This window comes from Gobio gobio, assembly GCF_949357685.1.
Source record: "Gobio gobio genome assembly, chromosome: 10".
NCBI classification, from domain to species: domain Eukaryota; kingdom Metazoa; phylum Chordata; class Actinopteri; order Cypriniformes; family Gobionidae; genus Gobio; species Gobio gobio.
The window spans coordinates 3391487-3419243 of NC_137116.1; the positions used below are offsets into that span (position 1 = coordinate 3391487).

The following is a 27757-nucleotide window of genomic DNA, read 5'->3' on the forward strand; positions in this document are numbered from 1 at the left end:
AAATTTCACGAATGGACTTATTGCACAGGTGGCAACCTATCACGTATCACGCTTGAATTCACTGAGCTCCTGAGAGCGACCCATTCTTTCACAAATGTGTGTAGAAGCGTCTGCATGCCTAGTTCTTGATTTTATACACCTGTGGCCATGGAAGTGATTGGAACACCTGAATTCAATGATTTGGAGGGGTGTCCCAATACTTTTGGCAATATAGTATATATTTAAACTGATATTAACAAACAACTTGCAAAAAGAGTATACATTTAATGTACCTTAATAATCCCAAGCACACATTACATATCTGAATATAGTGTATAGAAATTTAGATAACATGTAAAGTGATAAAACATGTCGATTTCAATGTCCTTTTAATTTTATTGTGCGTTTGTCTTAAAGTATATCCCAATCTAATCATTAGGGTTTTTGTTGTGCAAAGTAAATGGACAGAACACTTTCAATAAACTCATTACACAACAATGCTTAGCGAGGATGGAATAACCGATTGTTTCATGCATAAACAACAAACACACTATGAAAAATAAGATTAACACCTTTATTGAAAAGAATTCAAGATTGTATGCCTTTCATTGATAGTGCACAGAACAGAAGTAGATTTATTCTACAGTGTAGAACCAGTGGCACTGACAGAGAATCATCTTGTTATCATAAGCCACTGTGATCAGGCTAACAGAACTATGCAGCAATGAGCAGGAATACAAAATGCCTGTATGATGGTGGTAATTTGGTTAAGAGTGTATGTGGTGTTCTGAACAGAAATTAGCAGCTTGACAAAGGAGGATGAACATTCAAGCCGTCTGTCATTTAACATGCATCTTCATACATCCCCTTCTGATGCTTTTTTACCCTTCCGGTTCCCCTGTAAAAAGAAGAAAATGCAAATATTTTAAATTAAAATGCTGGTGATGTTATGTTTACTTTTCACTGTATGATGTCTCTAAATATAAACATGTTATGCTGATATTGAAATTTGTTTGACATTAATCATTTTTACATTGTGACACTATTGTAATGCTAAGAAGAAAAGAGAAATCCAGTCCAGACATGATAACTTGGTTTAAAATGAACCAAGATGTATTCAAATCTAAAATACATTAAATTATATAATTATATATTTATTTTAATTTTTTTATTAAGGTGTGTCTGAATCCACAATCGCTAGTTCAACGATGGAAAAAATGGTTGGCGCGCCAGGCCTATGGTCCAAAAGGATTGTACCTAGTCTCTTAATGAGTCATGGGTGTGTTTTGGGCGTACTGTGCAATAAACCAATCAGAGTCTCATCTCCCATTCCCTTTAAAAGCCAGTTGTGCCTGCACCATGGCGGATTTGCTATTTACATGGCGGAATTTGCCAGAGGAAAGACTGAACGCTTTTCCAGAGAGGAATCCTTTTATCTTTAATGTTTAAAAATGTTTGTGTGCTGCTGCGCATCCCTGTGTGTAGATTGTACGCGCGTTGTGCACCCACCTATAGGTGCATATTACTAACATGCTCTAATAACACATAAAATACTGCACTATTGACTTTAGACCAGGTTTTTGTTGGTCAATAGCGCAGTCGTTTTCATTTCCTCAAAATCGCAACGCACCAACAATGCGCCTGAACACAGTTTTCAGACCAGCACGCCCATGGGCTAACAGATGGGCCCGAGTGCATTTGCTATTTAAACAACGTGGCGCTGGACGTGAAAATGACAACTGCCTCGGGCTGAAACTAGCAAAAAACACTTGCCTGGCATCGCATTGCGCAGGGTGTAGGATAGGGCCCTAAATATTAAAACTAAAACTGCCAGTAGGTAGCATGCAAGTCACCGTCTTAATGAGCGAGTCATTCAACAGACTCATTCAAATGGCCTGATTCATTCAGGAGTGAAGCAAATGACCGTCTTCATGAATGGGTCACCGAATCATTGGCTCACTTTATTCATTAAAAACTGCGGATTTGCTCAGTAATGAGAAACGGCTGTTGCTCGGAGACGCACAAAAGTTTTGCTGTGGCTTTGTTTGGAACTATTTTCATTAGCAAAATTAGACAAAAACAGACAATGACGACAACATTATGTCTAAAATGTAACAATATTAACCTCTTGTTTATTGAACTGTCCAAAAACTACAAGCCTAACCAATAAAGTTAAACATTACAGTTAACAATCTCTCTCTCTCATATATATCAGGGCTCCAGAGTGCGACTAAATGGTCGCATTTTGCGACAAAAATTTGAGAGTGTGCGACTGAATTTTGCATCCAGTCGCACGTGTCCGACCAGTAAATTTGCCTGCTGTCGGTACTGGAGAAATTAAGAAAATACACTTACTAATTATAATTGATAGACGTTATGTCTGGCAAATTCTATCTTTGCCAGCCGTTTCTATATGAGAGAATATTAAACCATTTGTCCGTGATGCATTTTTGCCATTCGCAATCCAGAAGAGAGAGAAAGCGAGCTCTCTCACGTGGAGCTACAGCGAACACAACACCACAGTCAGCTTTAATGAGTGACGATGGCCAAGAACTAAACAAAAGTTTAGTCTGCTTAAACTTCAGGGATGTGCTGTGATTTTAATCTAATTTTATATTCGATTTTGGCTTCCAAGAATAATAAAAAAATGGTATTAGGTAAAACTATTCCAATAGCCGTGTTCGTCGAGCTCATCCTTCCCTTAACAGCCTTGCGCTGTAATTTCTCCTTAAACCTAAACTAAACGTCAGATTCAGTGATTGTTGTAAACTGCATTCTCTACTGTTGCTAAACTGCGGGATGTGTTTGATAATAAAGAGCTATTAAATGCACAATAATCGGCGCAAGAGACGCTGTTTCCAACTTCAAGGCGGCTTATGTGTGTGTGTGCTGCGAAATGGACCGACTTGCGCTTTATATTTTAGGCTTCGTGTGCGCGTCTAAACCATCAAATAAACAACAAATAGCCGGTGTCAAAATGACCGGATTGGAGAGTAGTTACTTTAACAGTTTATATCTTAAATGGGCGTAAATAGTTTGGAGAAATAGGAGAATATGATATTAGTTCTACATTCGTTCAGTCTTAAAGGGGCTATATATATATATAAAAAAGCAAATACAAATACTTTGGTATCCACTGTGTTAATTAAATCTGGATTAATCTTTGTTAAAGCTGTTTTGTTGTTTGATTAACATTAATGACAGGCAGCTGCTGTTACTTTAAGACCGAATGCATGGATCCAATATAATGATACACATATGTGTAATTTTGTATGTATGTGTCCGTTCAAGCACAAAGAGATGCGAAAGAGGAATCCGTGTGTGCGGCTGTGCGCACAGGTAACTGCATAATGAGTATCAAATTGAGTTCTCTTTTGTCTCTTCTTGCACTTGAATGGTTTAAAATAGCTTGAATGCATAAATTGGCACGACAAAACATGTGTAAATGATAAACCTTCACTCTATGATGGTTAAACTTTGCAATTAATCCTCGAATCACATGCGTGCCGAACCGCGGGACCTGGTCCATGCGGATCACAGATCAACTACGATCAGTTTAACCCCTAGACATAAGGGTGCCTTGGAATTGGGTCCAAAACTACTTAAAAAAAAAACAAACAAAAAAAACAAGTGGTTCAAAACTGTCTGTTAAGCCACTGAGACTCACTATGACAACTGCGTCGGGCAGAAACTAGTTAAAAAAAAAAACGGAATTGACCTATCGGTAAGGCCCTCCCCTCGAACGCAGATGAGCCAATTGCAGTTGAGTATCAGTTGCGCTGGGACCGGAACTCGCCATAGAGAAACATTGGAAAATCCGAAGCTCTCATCGGTTTGATGGTGTTTATGCTACAAAAATGCTAAAATGTCGTGCCTGAGGTACGGTAACACTGATTCCAGGGATCCTGAGAGGATTTTCTGTTTGTCATACTCTCGTTAAGTTACAATTAAAGTCCCTGCTAACATACAAACCGAAATAACTAACTGTTCTCACGTCATGTAACACTGTAGGTCAAAAACATGAAGGTCTACATTTCAGTGCCTCTCCATATTAAACTGGTTATATGTAAATTAATGTAATTTTTAGATATGTTTAAGGTCTACATTATCTGTCCTACTAAGGAGGACTCCTATTTTGATGGGTATTATAGTCTACGGGTAACGTAGTGAAAGGAAGAGCTTGCGCGCAGTTTATCGGAGTTGTTTTGTAGATACAAAGTTTACCAGTTATTAACTGCACCCTCGAAAAGGCATACGGTCTGTGTATATGTTTGTTTACTGTTAGTTGTATGAGTGTTTTTGTGTAATTTGCTGTGTATATTACTGGTAATGCAACGGAGAGAGAGAGTTTGTGAATGAGACGTTAATGCGCACTTCTTATGCTTTGTTTGTTCAGCTCTTACAATGATTTTTTTGGAGTGAAAAATAAACTTGAAAAACCATTAGTAAAGATTGGCCATCATTCGGACGGGATATACGCTACATTCTGTGTCCAAAAATATCTTGGGATAAGGTTTTCACACTGACAGCTGTCATTGTAAGATATAGCAACTCAAGTTTGTTTGTCCGAGTTAGCAACAGTAACTAAGTAACTTACCGATTGGTCAATTGGGCATCAAGACCTGCAGTGTAAATGCGGCCATTTCAGATCCGAGTATGTGAGCGGAGTGGAGTGGGAGTGGAGCGGCGTGATTTTGAATGGAGCTAGGAGCAGATTTTTTTACAAGTCGGAGTGTCATGGTTTTCACCTAGCCTGGATGCCATCCGAATTTAGCCCGGCCCACAACATTGAGGTCGGGAAATTTGGTCCGGAATTGATCCATTGTGGAGCAACTATGCCCGAACAGCAGCTGTTCGGACCAATCAAATTGTCAGGGCAGGCTTTATACGATGATGGACAGATTATAAACAGTAAAGTCAACATCCACGTTACCAAATAGCGATTGGGTTGAATTTGTTTACTAAATGGAGAACTTGTTTGTATATGCATTCACCTTTACTATTTCTCTCAGAAATGATGATCGTGTTGGTAAGTACTCCGTGTGTGAATGCCTGTTATTTACATTGCTTCTTCCAATCTCTTATATTGGGCACTTTTTGCACTTAAATTGGCTTATTCTTACTGTTGACATTGAAAATGATGCATGTGTTTTTCTGAGGGATTGCCGTTTTGACAGTTTCCACCTGGACATAGTCATATTTGCTAATTATTTTTAATGTATTTGCCCTGTTTTTATCCGATTCTTTTTTACAACACCGGCAAAGATCGTTTGCACTCATTTTCTTCTTATACTTCTTCCAGCGTGCGTGCAGTAGAGTTCTGTTGACAACTAACGTTATGCGACGCTCCGTTGCTCTGATTGGTTTTAGGTCCATCCAATTGAGGTCTTTCCTGGTTCGGTTGAAACACGCCCCCATAATCACAGCCCAATTGAGCAGTATCTGACTCATATTCTGACTAGAATTGAGTATGACGACGTCAGGCTAGTTTTCACCTGCTCCGAGAGCGCTCCACTACCGCTCCATCGAGAGTACAATTCATGCCAATGGCCATAATAAAACTGCATTTTCAGCAACAATTCACACGTTAAAACACACTTAGCTAGCTGATAAAGATGGATCACTGAAATCAGAAAGGATGTGAAGATTATGATGATGGCGATGGACATGAGCTAGTGAGTTAGTTCAAGGAATTTTTTGCACCATCTCTCTAGATACTGAATATGATTGAGTGAAAGCACATTTTAAACAGATAGCACTTATTCACACACGCAATTCCTCTCTCACTAATGCATTTAAACAAATTGAATCTTACACTGCTACTTATCTGTATCTGATTTCGAATGAGCAGAAATCTGTAATGTAGCTACCCGTAAAATAACTGATGAAAATGAACTATTTAACTATTGTTATTTTTCATCTTTCCAAACTAAATTTGCACTTCAAAAAAGCAGCAATGATATTTAACTGTTAATGCTGATAACCAGGGCTTGACATTAACTTTTTGGGCTAGTGGTTTTCCAAAGTTAGTAGCCACTCAGCATTTTTACTGGCCACAATTTTGCTGTTGGGAAATGTGTTGTTGGCTATATATAAATGACCACTGTACACGCCCAAATCAAGTCTACATGAAATGTATAACATAACAGGTCATCAGATAGGGCTATTTGTCTCTGATAATGTGTGTAAAGCTCCTTAAAAGGTGCACTATGTAACTTTTCAGTCCGCTAGAGGTCGCCTGTTCAAAACAAAGGCCTGGTTTGATGACGCCAAGTTTGAGAGCAGAATCTTGGGACGTGGTCTTCACCTCACAGCCGGGGGAAATAAATTGGGATAGGACTCGGCAGAAATCATGGTCATGGATGCGATTATTAACGTTACTGTAGTATGAAGCAGAGCAGGACTGAGTGTTGTGTGAGCTGAGCAAGGCCGCTGGAGCGATTGTTAAGACAAACGCAACACTCCTCGCGATCAGCAGGACTTTTATTATGCCACAGTTGCCGGCACCATTTCCGCTTTTCCAGTTATGATTATGAGGTAATGCCGCTCTGTTTATCATATTAGATACATTTGAGTGTGTTGAAAATGATGTTATGACGTTACTCTATGCGTTCGCTCGGCGGCTGACATGACACTTGTTGCTTACTGCAGTGAGAGTAAAGCGTTTCTGCAAAATAAAACCAGAAACCGAGCGTAACGCAGATATGAAGCAATTGACAAGCGACTCCCTCACACGTCCTGGTTCTTTGGTTAAAATAGCCAAAAGTTTAAAATTTCTCACCATTTACAAATAGTTGGAAACATTTGGGATATTGTAAGTACTCAACTGAACAAAATATATAACACTGGCACTAATTTTACTGAAAAAAATGTTACAGTGCACCTTTAATCTAGACAGAGAAACACTAACAGTTGCTTATAAATATCATTTATTCTCAAGCAATATTCTCATCAGTGTTCTATCAGCTGTGACATTTAAATCTAGCATATTTTGTGTTTGAACCCATACAGTAGCCTAGTGAAATACATATCCATATTTGTTTATTATGTTTATTTGATTAAATATCAAAAATCTAAAAAGGTGTGCATCATACCTGACACCTAGATGAACACTTTACATTTGGTTTTATGACCAAGTCATTCTCTTCAAATGCTATTAAAGTTAGAAACGTGTATACTAATGTTGTATGTAACTTTATAGACAGTCCCTAAATTTGTGAATATTGAACGTCCGTAGCGCCAGCTTTAGGTCATCCACATCAGATACACTATGGTTCTGCTATGATCTTTGTTTGAATATATTTTCACTGCTGAAATAGAACAAAAACAGTCAATCGCTGTATGATCAAATTTAAATATTCCATATTTTAAAGCATCAATCTGATGCATTTTGAGATGCTTTTTTTGCCAACCTGGGGAGAGGTTGCATATAATGTGTGCTGGTCAACTAGTCTAAAATTAAGAAACCCCTAGGAAACAGTAAAAAACTAAAACAAAGGAACATTGTGTGTACATTTAAGATAGGCCACTTAATTTATTATTCCAATATCCTAATATGATACTAAATACCACAGGGAAAAGGACTTCTATTTGTGACATGCTGTCTTTGCATTTGAACATTGTGGGCCTACATTTTAAACAGGACACACATTAGCTGAATAAATGTTAGCCAGTACAAACATATTTATAGAAAACAGTTGACAATGAATAGACAGGAGTCCAATAATAGCAAAACAAATCACTTCTTCTAAAAAGAATATCAAGTATAATTTAGACGAATCCGACATGTAATGAGGGCTGTGTTAACAGTAAAATGTCCGTCATTTAACTAATTTTAAAAACAAGGATGGATAATACAAAATGCTTTCTGACATTTTGACAGAAAAAAAACACAAGCAAGAACAAAATTTAAACTTAGTCCGTCAATTTTCATTTTACAATTATGTCTGTGTGCACACGTCTGTGTTTGTGAGAGACAGCTCGCGCAGCACTGACAACGGTACTTTTTAATCCATAAGTAACTAACGCGCTAGTGTTCACACAAAATAAATATGTAACATGTTATTGTGTTAATAATAACTAAAGTACCTAATTATAACACATGCAGGCTACGTTGCTCAACACTGAGAATGAATAAATGTACGCCTGTTTCTCCAGACTCGCGCTTATATTATATAGTTGACTGAATTGCAGTTCGTAGTTCACTGAGGGTGCGTCTCAATCAGCTCCCTAGTTCAGTAGTCAGGGCACTGATCAGGACCTAAGTCAATGGGCTGGCTCCCTGATCAGTGCCCTGACTACTGAACTAGGGAGCTGATCGAGACCCACCCTGAATCTCGCGCTCCCTTCTGGCACCTGTTCGCAGTTCACTGAATCGCAGTTCACTGAATCGAAGTTCGCAGTTCACTGAATCTCGCATTCCCTTCTGGCACGCGCACCAGTTCGCAGTTCACTGAATATGAATACCCCCCCACCAAAAAATAAATAAATTCTCTCATCGAATCTACACGATTCACGTAGGTCACCTAATTTGGTTTCAAAACGGCGAAAAGTTTCGCCGAAAGTTGAGGGATTTTCACATATGATGATGAATGAATCGCCTAATCGCCTCTTATGATGAGAGTGCAGATTTCAGTGAGTGAGCGCGCACTGAACACTGAACAAAACTCTAGCATTTCAGCGATGACTAATCTGAATGCCCGATTATTAGACATTGCATACATAAACTCAACAGAATAGAGTGTGCACAGTGGGTTTGTTTACATCAGTGCGCATTCCTCTTTGACGTGTTGTTAATTTTAAACGGTAGATGGGTAAAGTATTCTTAAAATGCATTCTAAAAATCAGAATAATTCGTAATAAATAATTATTCACAGTATTTGAAGTGCCCATGATAACAATATTGTGCATGTTCACTATAGTGATATATTGTATTATCGTATACCGGCACAATTGGTTATAATGCGCAACGAGATTATAAACAGATACCTTTTGAGAAGACTACAATAAAATTCAACCCACCAAAGTGGCTAGTGGGTAGCCTAGAAATCTAGACGCACCCTAGCGGCAGCAAATCTAATTTGCAGCCAGGGTAGTCTAGCAACTCTCCGTTGGCTTGCGAGCTGGAAAATCCAAACTCTGGTCAGGCCAATCACATCGTGCATAGAGTCGGTGGGCGGTAGGGTTGGGCGATGTCTCCTTAATTGGCAGTTGACGATGTTTACAGTAAAACATTGCGATGGACAATGATATCATCGCTTTTTTTTTTTATTAATACAAATATATAATTTACTATATCTGTATTTTACTATCTCTTTACATAAATACTATTTTCTACTTAAAAACTATATAATTTCGTTATTTTACTAACCCAAATGACTCATCCGCTAGGTTGCACGTGAGGGGAAAAAAGTAGCTTCCTTCCGCTTAAGAACAGTTGTGCACTTTTTATTTTAATATATCTCTTTACATGAATACTATTTTCTACTTCAAAACTATAATTTTGTTCCTAACCCAGTGTTTTGTATGTTAATGCTGTTTTACGTGAATAATACAGAGTGAAGCACAAAGCTTTGTTTACAAAGGAAATAAATTTGCAGCCATGAATGGATTCATGCCGAATGAGAGATGTAGGCTGAGGCCAATTTAAGATTTGTCAGCTTTTTTATTCTGTTTTGCGATTTCCGTGAATTTTAACAATAGGCCTAACGTTAGTCCATTTTATCCCACATGGACATACATCTCGTTTCTTTTCTCAAATCTTCACTCGCGTCGCACCCATTTTCGCAGGGAATTATAAACGTTTCTTCCTTTTGTTTGTTTTATAATTAAGTCTATTATACCCATTCACGTCCTTTACTGTGGGAAAGTACAAAAACACTGTAGGACGAATAGGCTACCTTTTTACTTAATTTTATTTAACACAGTTTGTGCTTGTTATTAGACTTGGTATTGTGTGTCAAGTTTATTTGAATAGCGCATTTCACACACACAGGCCATTTTACTTTCGTTTTCTCTGGCAGTGAATAATCAAACATAGCTTAAATGTCTTGACCCTGTGGAAGATACAATTCGCTCTTCAGAACTTTTACAACAAGTGTTGCTTTGCAACATCAGGAGAAAATATGAAGATGAAGATATTTGAGAAGGTGTCTATCCAGCTCGTGTTTCATCTCGCGCAGAGCGGTATATGACGCATCTTTGAGGGGAAATGAAACAATTTTTTTAACTAATATTTAATTTTCTTATATTCTTTAGGTTACCATTATTTACTGATAATTGTTTAAATGTTTTACAGGCTGTGGTGTGTTGTTTCACTGACGTAAGTGCTGAAATAAACACGCATGCTTATGAAACGGATGTTTGAGCCTTGTTTATTATTTCAAAATGTTGGCTATATCTGGCATAGACTACAGTATTTAAAATAGAATATATGCATTAGTTATATTCTCAATTTAATTTACAGAGCAATCCCTGCTAAGTTTTTAGTTTAACTATAGAAGAGGATTTAGTGTGCGTCGCACTCACAACAAGACTCGCAATGGGGGGCGTGGCATCACGATGGTGGCGCTCCATCGTGATGTCAGTCAGCCATCACGATGGACGATGATATCGTCCATCGGCACAACCCTAGTGGGCAGGCTTAACATAATGACAGCACAGTTGCCGCGGTTCCGCGTGCTCCTTGTAAACAAAGAAGCTGGCGAACAGCGATCTTTCTAATCGGAAGACTCTGGAAGACTTGGAGTTAAGCTTTTCTTTGAGAAAAGAACAAAGAACTGCACTGAAGTCATTCTTAAGAAAGGAAGATGTGTTTGGAGTTTTGCCAAGTTTAATCTATCAACTAGCTCCGCTTCACCTTCTTCGTTGCTCTGGTTGGTTGTAGCGCTATCCTATTGCGTGCAGAGGGAATTTGAAAGACAACCGTTTATCCCGCCCCTCGGATTGAGCCCTGCCAATGGTGTGTTCCATTGTTCCAGACCTAACATCTTGATGTGGGTCTGGCTTGTCAGGCTAGCTAGTGGGAGTGACAGTGTTACACGCGGCACGCCACAGCTGAAATCCACGCACAAATGGCGGGTTGGCAGGTGTTAATGTCAAGCCCTGCTGATAACCATGTAGCCTAATAAGCTAGGCATGTCGTAGGAGATTTCTTTTGCAAACTAGTGTTCCAATAAACCAAGTTGAAACTATTCTCCTTGAATTGTTTGTGTGTTTGTTTCATTTAATATATGATATAAACAGAACTTTTGTGATATTTCAAAGCATACTTAAATACTTTAGCCGCAAATTTCCTTGGAGCGAAGACGGAGCGCTGTTTCTGATATCAGTGAGCAAGAAAAAGGAAATGCTGAACCCGGAGCGGAGTGATTATTGAATGCTTAGAGCATGGAGGGGAAATTGTTGCCACTCCACTCGGCTCACACACTCCGTTTCAGATACACTCATGAAGTTTTGTGGTACATATGCTAGAATGTGATAGTTATAGCAATTTTGGATGTATCATACCTGATGTTTCGGTTGATCTGACTGTAAGCCCTTCACTTTTGACCTCTCTTGCTCCAGAGCTGTGTGTAATTGTGTCACCTAGAAAGAGGGAGATAATTTTTGGTATGCACAAAACATCACAACACTAACATTAAGGCAAAAACTACCGCATCCAGAGAATGACTGAAATGTACAGACACACACCTGAGAAGACAACTCCTCTTTAATGTTTAGGAGCTCCTCCACCTGCAGCAGAATTTCAGCTTTGTCCTTCACTGAATATAGTAAAAAAAAAAAAATTAAGTTTTATAAATAACAAGAATAAATGCTAGTTTCAGTCTGTCAGGTGTGTTTGCTGTTCTGCACTCACTCTCTCCTTGTTGAAGCATTTTAAGCAACTGAGAGTTTCTGGCTTTCACTTCCTTGTATCTATCCTGAAAAAGACATCATCAAACAGAAAGAAACTCTTAAGTCACAATAAAATTGTCAGTTGTTCATTTAGTATTATTAGTCAAAAAGACAAGCCACAAACATTTCACCAGAGACAGAACAACAGTTATTTACTAATTTAATAATCCTAATATAATAGAATTAATATAATAATAATAATAATTTGGAATATATAAATCCAAATAATATAATTCACATTAAAGGGTTAGTTCACCCAAAAATTTAAATTAGACCATGATTTACTCACCCTCAAGCCATCCTAGGTGTAAATGACATTCTTCTTTCAGACAGTTTTTAAAAAAATCGGAGTTATATTAAAAATGTCCTGGCTCTTCCAAGCTTTATAATGGCAGTGACTGTTGGGTCATTTTTGAAGTCCATAAAAGTGCATCTATCTATCATAATACTGCTCTACACGGCTCCGGGGGGGGTTAATAAAGGCTTCTGAATCGAAGTGGCGTGTTTGTGTAAGAAAAATATCCATATTTAAAACTTTATAGACTAAAATAGCTAGCTTCCGGCGGTCAGCGGTACGCAAGTGAAAGAGTAAAAAGTTATGGTGAAAGAGTGACCCTTGACGCATGCGTACAGATGAACGCAGAAGCGCAGAGGTTAGAGCAAAACAAAACATTTTTCTTACACAAAGCTTCAGAAGGCCTTATCCCCCTGGAGCAGTGTGGAGCAGTTATATGATAGATAGATGCACTTTTATGGACTTTAAAAATGACGCAACAGTCACTGCCATTATAAAGCTTGGAAGAGCCAGGACATTTTTAATATAACTCCGATTTTATTTGTCTGAAAGAAGAATGTACACCTAGGATGGCTTGAGGGTGAGCAAATCTAAGGGTGGGCTAATTTTCTTTTTTGGGTGAACTAACCCTTTAAAATAAAATGTGTGTGTGTGGGGCAAATGCAGGCCATATTATTTGTCAATCACTTCAGTTCAACATGAGTTCAAAGAGCTGCACTCTCAAAAAACGTATAATTAAATGATGCGGTTTACAACCAGTGACAAAAAATAACTTTTCTATTAACCTGTTAACTGTCACTGGCCCACCGGTGGGCCCATTTGCCACTGCATATTTAAAACAATTATATCCTATATTTATCCTGATCTAATGTTGACAAACTATATATCATTCGAAAGCTTACGAACTCAAGATTCATCCTGTGAAAACCATTTTGAAATCGGATTTTGCGTTCCCATGGAAACGGTACTCTAAAGTCTTCTAGCGGCTCCTCCCCTAGTGGGCGTCGTTATGTTTCATATTACAACATTTATTTTAAAAACTTTAAAATAAAAACCTTTTCTAATCTTGACAAAACACATATCATCGGAAAGGTCTGAGTCTCATGGTTCTATATCTGCCCACTGTTTTGTGATATTTGGACAAAAATATATACATTTGTTACAGGAGAGTGCGTAAAAAAAAATCAATGGAATTTCAATGACACCCGGTGGCTATTTGTGGAACAGCGCCTAAACAAAATCTCATGGGAACTTCAATTTTTGGGGTATCAACTTCAAATTTGGAACACAAATTGGTTAGACATTTGGCTTTTATGTGATAGTACTTTTAGAGTACAAATTATTTTGTAACATATATATTTTACATAAAATATTAAATATTTAGTACAGTACATTTGATTTACAGTAAATTTAAACTTTCATAACTTTTTCACACTTTCATTTTTTGAAGTGTTTTTAGCTTGAGCCATAATCTGCTGACTGTCTTCTTTAAAATGAGACCAAACTTATGTCTATATTCCAAAGCATTCTTGAATTGCAACCATTTAAGTTTGGATAGTGCATTTTCATGTTTATTTTCAAAAAGGGGGGTGACAGTTAACAGGTTAAGGTGCAATATTTGATTTCCCAGATTTAGTTTTACTTTGTGGCAAATTTTTTAACCCTTTTAAATATATCAGTGACATATTTAGTCAAATTCTTAAAAGTAATCAAATTCAATTACAATTCTAAGTCACTATTGGCGGTTACCATTCAAGATGAAATCAGCATCAACAAAAGCTACTTTTGAGTCACAGTGAGTCACTGAATCATTCATCCAACCATTAATTCATTCAGGAACAAAGCAAGTGACTAGGGATGCACTGAATGTTCGGCAACCGAAATTATTCGGCTGAAAATAGCAAAAATTGCACTTTCGGTGTTCGGGTAAACACAGTTTTTTTTTTTTAAACTGTGTGTGTTTTTATTGTTTTACATTTTCTTTAAAACTCTAAGACCCAAATATGCCAACGAGAATAAAAATACTGCCACTTCATCTCTCATCACAACTTCTTACCTCCCATTGCGAAATTGTCTTTTTCAACTTTCCAATTTCCTGGTCTTTCTTTTCCAGCTCATATTTCAACTGCTCAGTTCTCACATCCTGAGAGTTTTAAGAAAGAAAACAAGAACAACAGTTTTGGTGTTATACTGAGCCACATTCTACATTATGGTAGATCTGACTACAAAATCTGCACCTTTTTAATTTTTTTCTCCCTTCTATCTGGGTTAAAGACTGAATGAGTGACTATACTGGCAGAATGTCTGACCTGCTCCTGCTCTGAGGAAGTGTTGACCTCATGGTCGGCGCTGTTGCTGTACTGCTCTCTGCGTTTGTCACGCTGGACGATCTTGCTCACATCATCCTCTAGCTGGTTAAAAAACTTGTCATCACGCAGCGCAGGATTCACCGGCTTAAAAAAAAAACAAGAAGTAGTAACTGCAAATCTGAGTTTTCAAAACAAGCACCCCCAAATCAGCCAATCCCCTTGCGAGGGACCCACGTTATTTTTATTGTTATCTTAAACCAAAAAGCTAAAAAAAAAATGAAATTTTTATTAATTGAAAAAAAAAAAAAAAGCTAAAAAAAAGGTTTTTGAAGTTTTTGAACTTCCTAAAACTGAAATAAAAATAAATTAAAGCAAGACAGCCAGTGTTATTTTAGAATTATTGAGATGTTTTTATTAATATTTTGAATACTTTTGTTTTCATTTTATTTCAATTAAAAAAAAATTATGATTTAAATTTTTGTTAACTTTAATAAAACTGATTAGAACTAAATGTAAATATACAAAAAGTGACAATAGCACAAAATAAAACAATTTAAATAAAATAAACTGAAAATATACCAATAAAAGCTCATTCAAAATATTAATAAATCATATAAATAATATAAAAGATTTAAACTTATATTACGAAGATTTCCAAAAATAAGCTATTATAAATAATACTAAGTAATTCAAGTTGTCATTTTACCCCCAAAAATATATATTATAATTAGATGATTATCTGGAGAACATTTAATTTGTATAAAATTGACCATCTTTTTCTTCTCAGAGTAATACAAGATGTATACATTTCTAAACAGATTTTTTTAAACTAATTTATGACCAATTTTTGTTAATGAATTAAATATATTTCATTAATACCGTAAGTTTACACATTAAAGTTGACAGCCCTAAAAATACATGCAGTAAAATTATTTTCTCTCATATTTCCTGTGGAGCCCCCTAGTGGCCCTCTGGGTGTCCCAGATCCTAGTTTGAAAACGCCTGATCTAAATTACACCAAGAATTAAGTGTTTGTATGCAAATGGTGTTTGCTCCAAATATATAAAACATTTATGGCTTAAGATTCAGGGTATATAATTAGTCATAATTTCAGATAATGCTGTCAGAACCGGAGTGACCCACTCTCCCCTCAAACCAGCCAGAGTTTGTATGTTTCATATTAATTAGACCTCTCCCAAACATCTCCAACTACACGGTCACTCACCTCTTTGTCAGGCTTCTTATTCAGCTGATCTGCAATAGAGACAGTCAGTTAGAATGGCCACAGTCCCTCTCACACAGCAGTATAGTAACAGTGATTTGTCCGCCATCTTTCTCGATAAGAATATGGCACTCTCACCCTCCTGCTGGAAGTCTTTGAGAGATACAGTGACTCGTTTGTCCTTCCCCTGCTGATTCTTCTTCCTGTCCTTTTTTCCTCCTGCCTTTGTCTTTGGTGACGCAGTCTCTGTTTTTTCAGGATCCTTGAGAGATTATAACATTAAACAATAAGAATCAAACAAAAAATGAAAAAATAAGTAGTGCAATAGCTGCCATTAATAGTTTTATAATAAATAGCAATTCTATTATACAAGGTATTATAGACTATTTAACTTCTAATATACCACTGTAACCACAAGAGGGAGTAGTTACACTTGTCACTACATTTTAAAGAGCTAGAAATGAACGTAGTGCATTGAGTTTTCGCAGTGTGGAGAGGTAGAGAACAGTGAGCTGGTGCTCATTACACAAACTATTGTATGGCCTTAACCCTGTAAAACCTGACATATACACTGATCACGCATAACATTATGATCCTAATATTGTGTTGGTCCCCCTTTTGCTGTCAAGAACAGCCCTGACCCATCAAGGCATGGACTCCACTAGACCCCTGAAGGTGTGCTGTGGTATCTGGCACCAAGATGTTAGCAGCAGATTCTTTAAGTCTTGTAAGTTGCGAGATGGGGCCTCCATGGATCGGACTTGTTTGTTCAGCACATCCCACAGATGCTCGATTGGACTGAGATCTGGGGAATTTGGAGGCCAAATCAACACCTCAAACTCGTCGTTGTGCTCCTCAAACCATTCCTGAACCCTTTTTGCTTTGTGGCAGGGCGCATTATCCTGCTGAAAGAGGCCACAGCGACCAGGGAATACCGTTTCCATGAAAGGGTGTACATGGTCTACAACAATGCTTAGGTTGGTGGTGCGTGTCAAAGTAACATCCACATCGATGGCAGGACCCAAGGTTTCCCAGCAGAACATTGCCCAAAGCATGCACTGCCTCCGCCAGCTTGCCTTCTTCCCATAGTGCATCCTGGTGCCATGTGTTCCCCAGGTAAGCAATGCACACGCACCCGGCCATCCACGTGATGTAAAGGAAAATGTGATTCATCAGACCAGGCCACCTTCTTCCAATGCTCCGTGGTCCAGTTCTGATGCTCAAGCGCCCACTGTTGGTGCTTTCGTCGATGGACAGGGGTCAGCATGGGACCCTTGACTGGTTTGCACTGTGTATTCTGAAACCTTTCTATCAGAACCAGCAGTAGCTCATCTGTTTGATCGGACCACACGGGCCAGCCTTCGCTCCCCACGTGCATCAATGAGCTATGCACAGCCTCAAACAAAGAGAAAAGAGGTGCATTTTTTCAGCGTTTCAGGTCCGAATAAGCTGTTCCCTTTCACCAACTCTTTCGTGTCTTATTGTGCTTCTACACAAAATGCCAGTCGCAGTGAGTATTTACGTAAACACAGTCAGTTATGTCTTAAGTGAATGTAAACAGTTGGGAGAAAATCGGATGTGTCAGTGTATTGAATTTCTGCATTAGATCTTAAAGTGACAGCAGCCTAATAAACCTGCTGCTGTCTATGTCCTTAATGATAATCAATCAACAAAGAATGAAAAAGAATGATTCACTGTTCTTGAGTAACTTATAATAATAATATTTGAAGTCCATAAAAAGTGTCTCTGTCCGTCAAATAACGTGCTCCACGCGGCTCTGAGGTGTTAATAAAGGCCTTCTGAAGCGAATCGATGCGTTTGTGTAAGAAAAATATCCATATTTAAAACTTTATCAAGTAAAGTTCCAGCCGACCACCTTCCGTGGAAAAGTGTTGAATGTTGAAAGTGAAACTCAAGATGTGTACGTGACGTCATGACGAGCCTACCTGGTCACATTAGTCTTTCGATCGACAGGGGAACTTTCAACAATTTTTCCATAAATTCAACAGGGAAGGCGGTCGGCCGACAGTTTACTTTATAAAGTTTTAAATATGGATATTTTTCTTACAAACGCATCAATTTGCTTCAGAAGGTCTTTATTAACACCCCAGAGTCACGTGGAGCATGTTATTTGATGGGCAGATGCACTTTTTATGGACTTCAAAAACAGAGCAACTATGAATCCAATTCTAATGCTTGGATTAGCCTGGACTTTTGTAATATAACTCCGATTTTATTCATCTGAAAGAAGAATGTCATACACACCTAGGATGACTTGAGGGTGAGTAAAACATTGGCTAATTTTTGGGTGAACTATCCCTTTAATTTGTATTATATATTTATTTGTCCTTTTGCTTGTAATAGACTGTTAGACAATTTACCTGTGTTCATTAAGCTTGAGAATTTTTTTATTACATTAGTTAGTTAGGCTAGTATTAGTTTTTGCTGTTGCAATAAAAAAAAAATGTAAACATGGTGGCAGCTTCTAGTTTAAAAAAATAATGTTTCTAACATCTTTGAAGCAGTACTTTACATTGGGTCAAAATTCAAAAACAACAAGAAATCCTTAGTGTTTTATATACTAATTATATCTAGGGACGTGCGATATTGATACAATTATATCTCAATATTTTCTGGGATTTTCTCGATAACGATAATTAGACAATATTTTGCCGAGTGTGTTATTGTGCTGGTACCTTGCCAGGTTTAAGACTACCATGGTCAGCTGACTCCAAAAGTTTTTGATATTCTTCATATTCTGTGTGGTGGTCAGTTCACAGCAGTGACAGAAATCATCTTTTCCAAAAAGTTAAAATTGATTTTTAACTTTTATGGGCATTTTTACCTTTATACATTTGTTTTTTTAAACCATATTATGTGCATGCATCATCTTTTGTGTCAATTTCATAAATGTAATAATAATAAAATAAAATATAATAATAAAATATAATGAGACAATTAATTCATTCAGTAAGGAAACACCTCCATGTGTTACTCAGAGAGGCAATTACAGTGCTGTGACTGTATTTTGAACTAATTTTGTTGGCAAAATAGAGCAAAAACAGTGTCTAAAGTGTGTCACTTCTTGTTTAGTAAACTTAGAAAATAAAGTTCACATTTCAAAATCACATTTCTTGTCATGTGATACCTGGAGAAAAACTGTACTCGTGATATTTATAAACTTAAAATATATAAATATAGACTAACACGCAGTGAAAGCATGAACTCTAAATGTGCACACACACTAGTCTAAACTACAAGACTAGGCTACATCACGTAGTGTATGCTATGCATGCACTCTCAGTGTGTGAGGGATATACTCGATAATGTCGGATCGCACATAGCTAAAACAACAATTATGATATTATCGCAGATGATATACATCACACACCCCTAATTATAACTATAGCTTTTTACTATGGTAAATGTGGAAATATACATTAATTATCTGCAGGTGCGAGTCATGTATTTAGGCAGGCAGGGCAAAGGCCTACCAAAATATTACTCAACTTGAAAACATAATTCATACAATAAACTTCCAATAATACAATTTGTTAATCATAAATTTCATTCAAAAATGAAAGATTGGCCCCGAGTTATGGAAATTACATGTAGGACATTTATACACAGTACATGGCATTGTAAAGACTGTACTTTTGTCCCCTCACAGCCTCATTTTCATCCACCTTCTCAGAATAAAGTCTAACCCCGTCATATAAAACCCACGCAAAAATGCACAGCCTCAAACAAAGAGAAAAGAGGTGCATTTTCAGCTTTTCAGGTCCCAATAGGCTGTTCCCTTACACCAAGCTACCCTGATTACCACCCCTGCCTTGAATTCATACATTTATATCGATGGATAAGTCAAGTTTCACTCAGAAATATGTCACAATACAGAAATCAAGTCAAGTTAACTTCAATTACATAAAGTTTGCTGAGCAGGATACTAATTATTATGAGATGCCATGGAATTAAAAATCAAAATGGCAAGATGGAATACAAAATTGACGTTGTTTTTTATAAGTTAAGGGTTTTTTGTTTGTTTAAATATTGACAATGAAATACAGTATTGTTTAGTTAGATTCTGACCTTTTGGACTCTGCCCCTTTTAGACTTGGACTTGACTCAGACTCGATTGGTTGAAGACTCGGACTCGACTAAGGAAAACTTGAGCCCAACACTAGTGCATAGTGTATAGTACGTCAATTGGGAAACAACTTAAAGGTGCAGTGTGTAGTATTTATGAGGATCTATTGACAGAAATGCAATATAATATACATAACTATGTTTTTAGTGGTGTATAAAGACCTTACATAATGAACTGTTATGTTTTTATTACATTAGAATGAGCCATTTCAATCTTCATACACCACAGGTCCCCTTACAGTGAAATTTGAATGAATGAATAAATGATACATTTAAAAAAAAAAAAAAATTAAACCTGTTACATGATATATTTAACTTTTGAAATTAATGATTAGGATGTAAACTGTTAGAGTTTTAACTTGATGTTTGCATGACATGGCATTTTATAGTCATTATAAACGTACCTTTTTATGCTGCTCAAAATCCAATTTACTCAGCATCAAGGCCTTCTCCAGATCTGCCTCATACAGGTCACTGGTCAGCTGTAACAAACACAAACATGAACATGTTTGCATAAAAAGCAAGGAGAGAAACGGGCGGTAGGAAAGTCAAATTCTGGGGTTTTTGTGAGAAAGCTTTACCTGTTCATCTCTCTGTTTCCACTCCTGCCAGTTCTCCTGGGGCTTGGAGCCATGTTGGACAGCTGCCGGGCTGATCAGATCATTCGCTAAATCCTGCAGCGTGGGTGTGGAGGGGGGTGCCGCAGACTTCTGAGGGATCTTCTTAAAAGCAAGACTCCTGAGCTACAGTGTGTAACGACAAAGACTCTTTGTTAGTAGGCATTTAATAATAATAATAATTCATCATTTGTTACACTTTTCTGGGTACTCAAAGTTTCGCTGAAAGTGACTTAAGCCCAAAACATACCCACTACACCACCCTTTTCACATGTAACAATGTTATTAACATCAACACTGACTCATCATCATTGTTTTCAGAAACAAACATGAGACCCAACAGCCTTTTCAGACAGACAGACAGACAGACAGACAGACAGACAGACAGACACAGAGTCTAAAACGTTTTGAGCTTGTCCACTTTCGCCGACTTCTAGAGGTATTCAAAAACGCATTTGACCGGAGTGTAGACTCTCATGTTGTCGAATGTGTTGGAACAGCCACAAAAGACATTCAAAAGTCTACATTAATGGAAGCGCGCTCGCCAGACGGGATCTAAACTTTGTCGGCTGGAGACCCGAGTTTGGTTTGAAGACGAAAAATGTACCAAGCACAATGTCATCTCACCATTCCTGATTTCTAACACACACTCAAGTGTTCGGCGGCTCTTGCGGCTGTCAGACCAGAAACGAAAGCTGCTGCTTTGTGTTTTTCTGCTGTCTCCGGATGCGTTCGTATTAGGGATCCTCATATTGACCGTTTAACCGTTAACCATAAACACACATTTTGACCGATTAATACTATCAGTTAAACGGTTAAAAGGTTATTTTGTTTGTTCGCTGCATGGTTAAGGGGGTCATGAACTGAGTTTTTTTATTGTTTTATAATGTTAGAATGCTTTTTATATAAAAAATTGTCATAATTTATAAATAAAAGGCATTTTTCCTACCCTGATTTTAGCCTTCTGCTCTAAACGCTCCGTTTTAAGGGGCGTGTCCGCTGTGAGACTTCAGTATAAACACCCACTGCTGTGATTGGCTAAAGTCTTTCCATTTGAAATAGTATTACTCTCTCTTTTAGAGCGTTTTTACTATTACAGCTCTCGTGGTTAACTAAAAGTGTTGCATTACTTTTAGATCTACGGCGTTATATTAAGGCATGAAAGGTTGCAGTGATGAAAAATGAACCACAATGAGCATCCCTAGTTCGTATGTAAATTACGGGAGGTCATTTCGTCCATTAGATAGAAAAGGTCTAAAAAAACACATTAATTTACCCGCCCATAGACCCTCTCCTTGAAGAAACAGGACAGAAGTGGTTGAAAGTGAACAAAGATGGATTAAAACACCAGGGCCCTCATTTATCAACGGTGCGTACGCACAGATTTGTGCGTAATGAGTGCGTAAGAACAGTTTCACGCAAAGTGTGGGATCTACCAACTTGAACTTACACATAGAAATGTGTGTAAATATAAGCACACCTCTGAGCATGCTTACGCAGAGAATCTAGTAGTAGAATAGCGACACTACACATAAAAAGCATTTAAGAGAGTCACAGTATCCATTAAGCAATCCCCATATCTCCTGTTTCCTTTAATTATAAAACACTCAATTTATCATTTTTGTAGTTTTAAACACGATGCGTAATTGGTGTCAAACCCTATAAAAGACAGCGGTGACACATTTTGGATGCAATGATTTCCTTGGCCCAAACCTACATCCAGTTCCCTTACCGAAATCCTCAACAAGTCGGAATAAAATGGGGCTTTAATGCCATCTCCAGATTCCCAAACATAATTGGAGCCATAGACTGCACCCACAACGCCATAAAAGCACCATCAACCAACGCATTTAATGATGGAAATAGAAAAGGGTTTCATTCTGTTAACATGCAAATCATTTGTGATGCAAATTTGTTGTTGTTAAACGTCGTTGCACGACTCATTCTGTGTTTGTGAAGTTCCTTTTCTTTGCTCCCTTTGCCATTATTGCGGTGAGGAAAAAACACAATCACATGATTTTTAAAGGGAAGTGTTTTCACCATATATGGTTCATTGGAGGTGTTTCCGATTGCTAATGACCGTGAACGTGAACGAGCATGGTACTTACGCACATGCGGGATTTATCAACAATGATTGCTTACTCACGTGCTTAAGAACAATGTGCGCACGTTTGATAAATACAGATTTTATTGTATTTGGGCACGTTCTAAATTTAATTCGTAGGACAAAATATAGAACCTTTTCTACGCACTGTTGATAAATGAAGGCCCTGGTGTAAACGGGAATGAGTCTCCCTCGTCTACTTGTGATCCAATCGACCAAAATGCATCTTAATACCAGGTGTAAACGGTGCCAGAAAGAGACAGCTGTATAGACAGACGGATAGATAGATCGACAGGACAGACATAACAGACAAGTCAGAGAGAGAGAGACCTCATTGGCTTCACTCTGCTGCTGTTCCTTCTTTCGTCTTCTCTTCTCTTTCTTTTTGTCTGTATTTGGGTTGGTCTTCCCACTGGGAGATTTCCCAGAGCGAGGCTTCCCCGCTCCACGACCCGCCTTTGGCTTTCCTGCATCCGAATCAGTGTCCGAATCGGAGTCGACCTGCAGCAGAGCGAAGCGTGACGCCGTGGTGGGCACTGAGATCATTGTTGATGCCATCCTGAACCTGCCAATGAGACAATCAACATGACGCACAGTTAGGATGATGCTGCTGGACGTGACATGTTTGTATCAGTTCACTGAGAGAGCGCAATGGGACCAAGATAGAGAAACATTGATATATCATTACGTTCACACATGTTCTAATTTATTACACTGTTTATTTAAAGCCACAATATGTAATTTTTCGCCGCTAGAGGTCGCTTGTTCAAAACAAAGGCGTAGCTTGATGACGTCTTGATTTCACGGAGCATTTATTATGCCGTAGATGAGCGTATGTGGGGTAATGCAGCGCTGTTTTATCATATTAGACACATTTGAGTGTTTTGAAAGTTATTTTATAAGGCTACTCTGTGCGTTCACTCTGCAGCTACTATGAGACACTTCTTCACACTGCAGTGAGCTAGATCCATCAAGAAAACAAGATTTAAACGATGAGACTAACTGTTTTGAGCTATATAACAATGATTCGTTTTCTGTCTATAAATATCTCCAAACAGTTGCTCACCTGTCTAATTAAACAATATATTAAAGCTGGAGTTTCCATGGTTTCTACAAAATAAACCGGAAATCGAGGGTAACGCGGGTATGATGTCATTGATAGGCGACGACGCACAGGGTCCGTGTCCTGGTTAAAATGGCTTTTTTCTTTGGATTTAAACATTTTTGGAAACATTTGGGATAATGCAAGTACACAAGTCAACTAAATATATAACATTGTTGTAGTGGTTTTGGGATATTTTAATCCAAAAATCTTACATATTGTGCTTTTAAGTTTAAGTTGTGTTATAATAATGTCCTCTATTATTTTTACGTTTGTAATATTATTTTATATACATAATTATATTCCAAGCTTTGGCAATATTGTATTATTTACAGTCATGACAATAAAGCAATTGATATGTCTTTAAAGGGATTCAAGAATCAATGTAACGTTAGGCTACACACCGAGGACAACTCTTTCCGCATAATATATTAATCTGTTAATATAATATGTTCAAATAAACGAATAAAAGCAGGCTTAGTTTGACTGCTCATTGAAAAACATAAATCTATTTGCTACAGAGTTAACGTAAAGTCACATTCGTGAATGTAGCGCTCGCTGAATAACCCGATCTATATTCGTTGTTATATATACTTTAGTGTATTTAAAATGAACTGCCTATAGACTGCAGATTTTGTTATCACATCCTTTGACACCTAAAATGTCGCTAGCTCACACTTTTTTTTTTTTAGCTCGCCAGTGCTGAAGACAAGCAACAAACGAGCCCCCATCACTGTCGTTTTTCCTGAACGTGTTTCATCCATTTTAACACGTATGGTGTAAACCTGCCGGAATTTTGAGCCGTTAAAACGAACTAAACAAACTTTCACCTGGTTCTGACTGTCGGTATCCTCGGCTTCGTGCTGTAAACTGCAAACACAGACGAGAGTATGGCGGCCTGAACGGACACAAAAGCTTCAATGCTAACATTGGGAGGAAGATGTTAACCGTTCATATTGTAGTGCACACTCCAGAGGGCGCTCTGCGGCTCAGCGAGCGAGCAGAGTCTCCGTTGAAGCGCGTTCAAATATCAGATCGATTTAAGAGATTTGTATCCTAAAACGTATTTAATTCTATGAATGTATATACCTGACAATAGTAGTACCTACCGCAGCAATATATAGGCTAATTGTTAAATAAATGTTTTATCCAGTAATCACATATGACTGTGAAAAGTCGATGAGAAAAGCAATGTACACCATGTGACAAACGCCAACTGATAATTCGGCAGGGGTCTAGAAAATAATTTACGCCTGAATATTGACACTGGTTAACTTTAAAACAACCAAATGTTAATTAAATGACAAGTCAAAAAGTTAAAATAGATCCCAGAGACCCGGAAACACAATCCACAGCCAAGCCCCTCTTTTTTTTATTTATTAATCTGCCCTCATAATCTTTAATAAAAATAACCCCCTCTTTCTTGCAGCCACATCGCTTCTCTGATGACGTGTTTACTGGCGAGACAGCTTTTAATTAAACGAATGTATTCATTGCTTTTATTTATTTACTTTTCCTTCAAAAAGTAAAGGATTACTCTTAATTTGTTTAATTGAATTACAGTTAGGCCTACTTCCGATGTAACGCCATTAAATACTGTGTAGACTATATAACAATTCTATATAAAACGATTGTAGATTTAACTTTTTTTTTATGTAGGCTAATACTTTTTAGAGAGAGCGTAATAGTGGTAATCTAACACTGTTGAAGATGTAATAGCTAGTAATTCATTATATTTTATAAGAGAAACTTACCCAATACTGTGCAGACATTATATTAGAAGATTTATGTTTTAAATATAACAGTTTTAATGTAGAAATATTAATTGATTGAAAACAAATTTTAGGCTTTTTAAATATGAAACCAAAACCCGGGAACTCAATTTATTTCTACTATCTCACAGTGTGTCCCAATTTGGATACTATCCGTCCTAAATAATATCCGAAAATAGAATTAGTACGTCCCAAATCGTAGTGTGTTGAAATATAATATTCCAAAGATACCTGGATGGTCTACTATTTCTGAAGAATAGAATTTGTTAGAATTTGAAGTGCGGATCGATGCACACTCTAACAGCAAATATTGCCCACAACCCATTGCGCAATGGACGAGGAACTGATTAGGCTATAACTACAAACATGGATAAAAAAGTGTTAAAAAACAACAAACATGGCGGATTTGAAAGTCCGACAGTTAAGTAGAGAGGTTTAGATAAGTGATTAATTATCACTACCTGACAAAGATATTTGTTTAGTGTTACTGTTATCCCCATTATATTTAATCTTCAACAGCATTGTGAACTTTTGTAATGATACGTTTGACCATTAACTTTTAAATGCATCATTATATTTAAATTGAAAACACATGAGCAGAGTCTCCCCATGACAAACCCACGACTGGCAGATAAACGTGCTACTATTTCTCTCATATCTGATAGGAAATTAAATTGAATGTGGAGGGTTTTAACCCTTAAAGAGTTTCTGTATCTTGGAGGATACAGACATTTAACAGGCTGTAGAGGGAAGGGCCATGGGAGGATGGGCATTATGTGGTTGCAGTTGATGAGAAATACTAATGGGAGGATGGGTCATGTAATCAGGGTCATGTGACTTTATGCCAACATTCCAAACATTTGTATCAAAATCCAAAATGGCAGCATACGTGGAAAAAGACACTGGCCATGAGGTAAGTGTTTTTATATTTTCACAATTATGATATTTTAGAGTGATTTTGTTTTAGAAAATAGTTTTTTAAGGATAGTTTTACATGTTCTTGTGCATATTTTTAAAATAATCGTCTCACAACTTTGATTATCAGCCATTGAATGTCTGTATCCTGGGGGATACATTGCCCACATAAGGGTATTTAACAGGGCTGATCACTCACAGATATTCTTATGTTTTGAGGCCTAAATGTTAGTAAATGAGTGGAGGGAAGAGGGAAGGAACCCCCCTTCCCAATACTTTATTTCACACACACACACACACACACACACACACACGCACACACACACACACGCGCACGCGCACACAGACGCGCGCACACACACACATACACACGCACACACACGCGCGCACACACACACACACACGCACGCACGCACGCACGCACGCACGCACGCACACACACACACACACACACACACACACACACACACACACACACACACACACACACACACACACACACACTCAGACACAAATGTATACCCTGCATAGGCATCTTGGGAGAAAAAGTTCAGTTTTTTCCAATTTTTCTAATGTTGCATGGATAACATGAAAAAATTTAGCTAAATAATTGTTCATTCAATGTTTTAAAAGTTTTCATATGAACTATAATAAAAAAAGAATACATGTTACAATGTAACCCTAAATGGGCAATGTATCCTGGGAGATACAGACTGTAACTTTGAAAATAAAGGTCATATTTTGGAAAAAATTTATGAACTGTGTCATTTTAGTCTAGATACATACAAAAATAGCAATGAATCATTTTTCCATCAAATTTATTTATGCTTGCCCCTTTAAGGGTTAACTGTGAGGATGATTGACAGGCCAGTTTAAATGGTGACAGCATGCACCTAACTAAGCGACAGAGCGCCCGTTAAAGATGACAAAGTAGTATTTCCCAAAGCTTGCATACTCTTCTGCTACACACTCAAAAGTATGTCCTTTTTCTTCACAAAAAAAGAGTACTTTTAGGGTGTAGCCTATAAGTATGCGAATTGGGACGCAACATCAGTTCAATATTCAGGGAAGGGGAGGAGTGTTTGTGATATTTGTTTGGAAACAGTTAGTATTTCATTTGGTGCCACTAGTGTGAATGTGTGTGTTTGCTGCTTCTGCTCAGATGGTTGAGAGTTCTCCCTCAGCAGGGTTGAGCTCACTACTGTTACATCATAGTGAGGAGATTCCGTTCTGGCAGCTCTAAACTGCAGTTTGTACTCTGGTCTGCTGTTGGTGTGTTAGGAGTGAACAGATTGAAAGACTTTTGAGACTTTCTGCCGATATCGACGACAAGTATTGAATTCATTTGCAGCATTCGGTGTCCATTATGGCACTGTTAAGCAGTGTATTTAGACAACTGTT

The 27757-nt window shown here is 37.6% G+C and overlaps 1 protein-coding gene across 1 annotated transcript; it reads right to left on the reverse strand.

Moving 5' to 3' along the window:
* Positions 1-539: 539 nt before the first annotated feature.
* On the reverse strand, positions 540-24648 carry gkap1 (G kinase anchoring protein 1). The gene is made up of 12 exons (XM_079827690.1): positions 24500-24648; positions 22898-23132; positions 20428-20589; positions 20251-20328; positions 15839-15962; positions 15704-15732; positions 14479-14622; positions 14226-14312; positions 11837-11900; positions 11671-11741; positions 11488-11565; positions 540-877 (listed from the first exon to the last, which is right to left on the reverse strand). The coding sequence occupies exons 2-12, from the start codon at positions 23123-23125 to the stop codon at positions 836-838; spliced, it is 1107 nt and encodes a 368-aa protein (XP_079683816.1). The 5' UTR covers positions 23126-23132; positions 24500-24648; the 3' UTR covers positions 540-835.
* Between the last annotated feature and the right edge of the window lie 3109 nt (positions 24649-27757).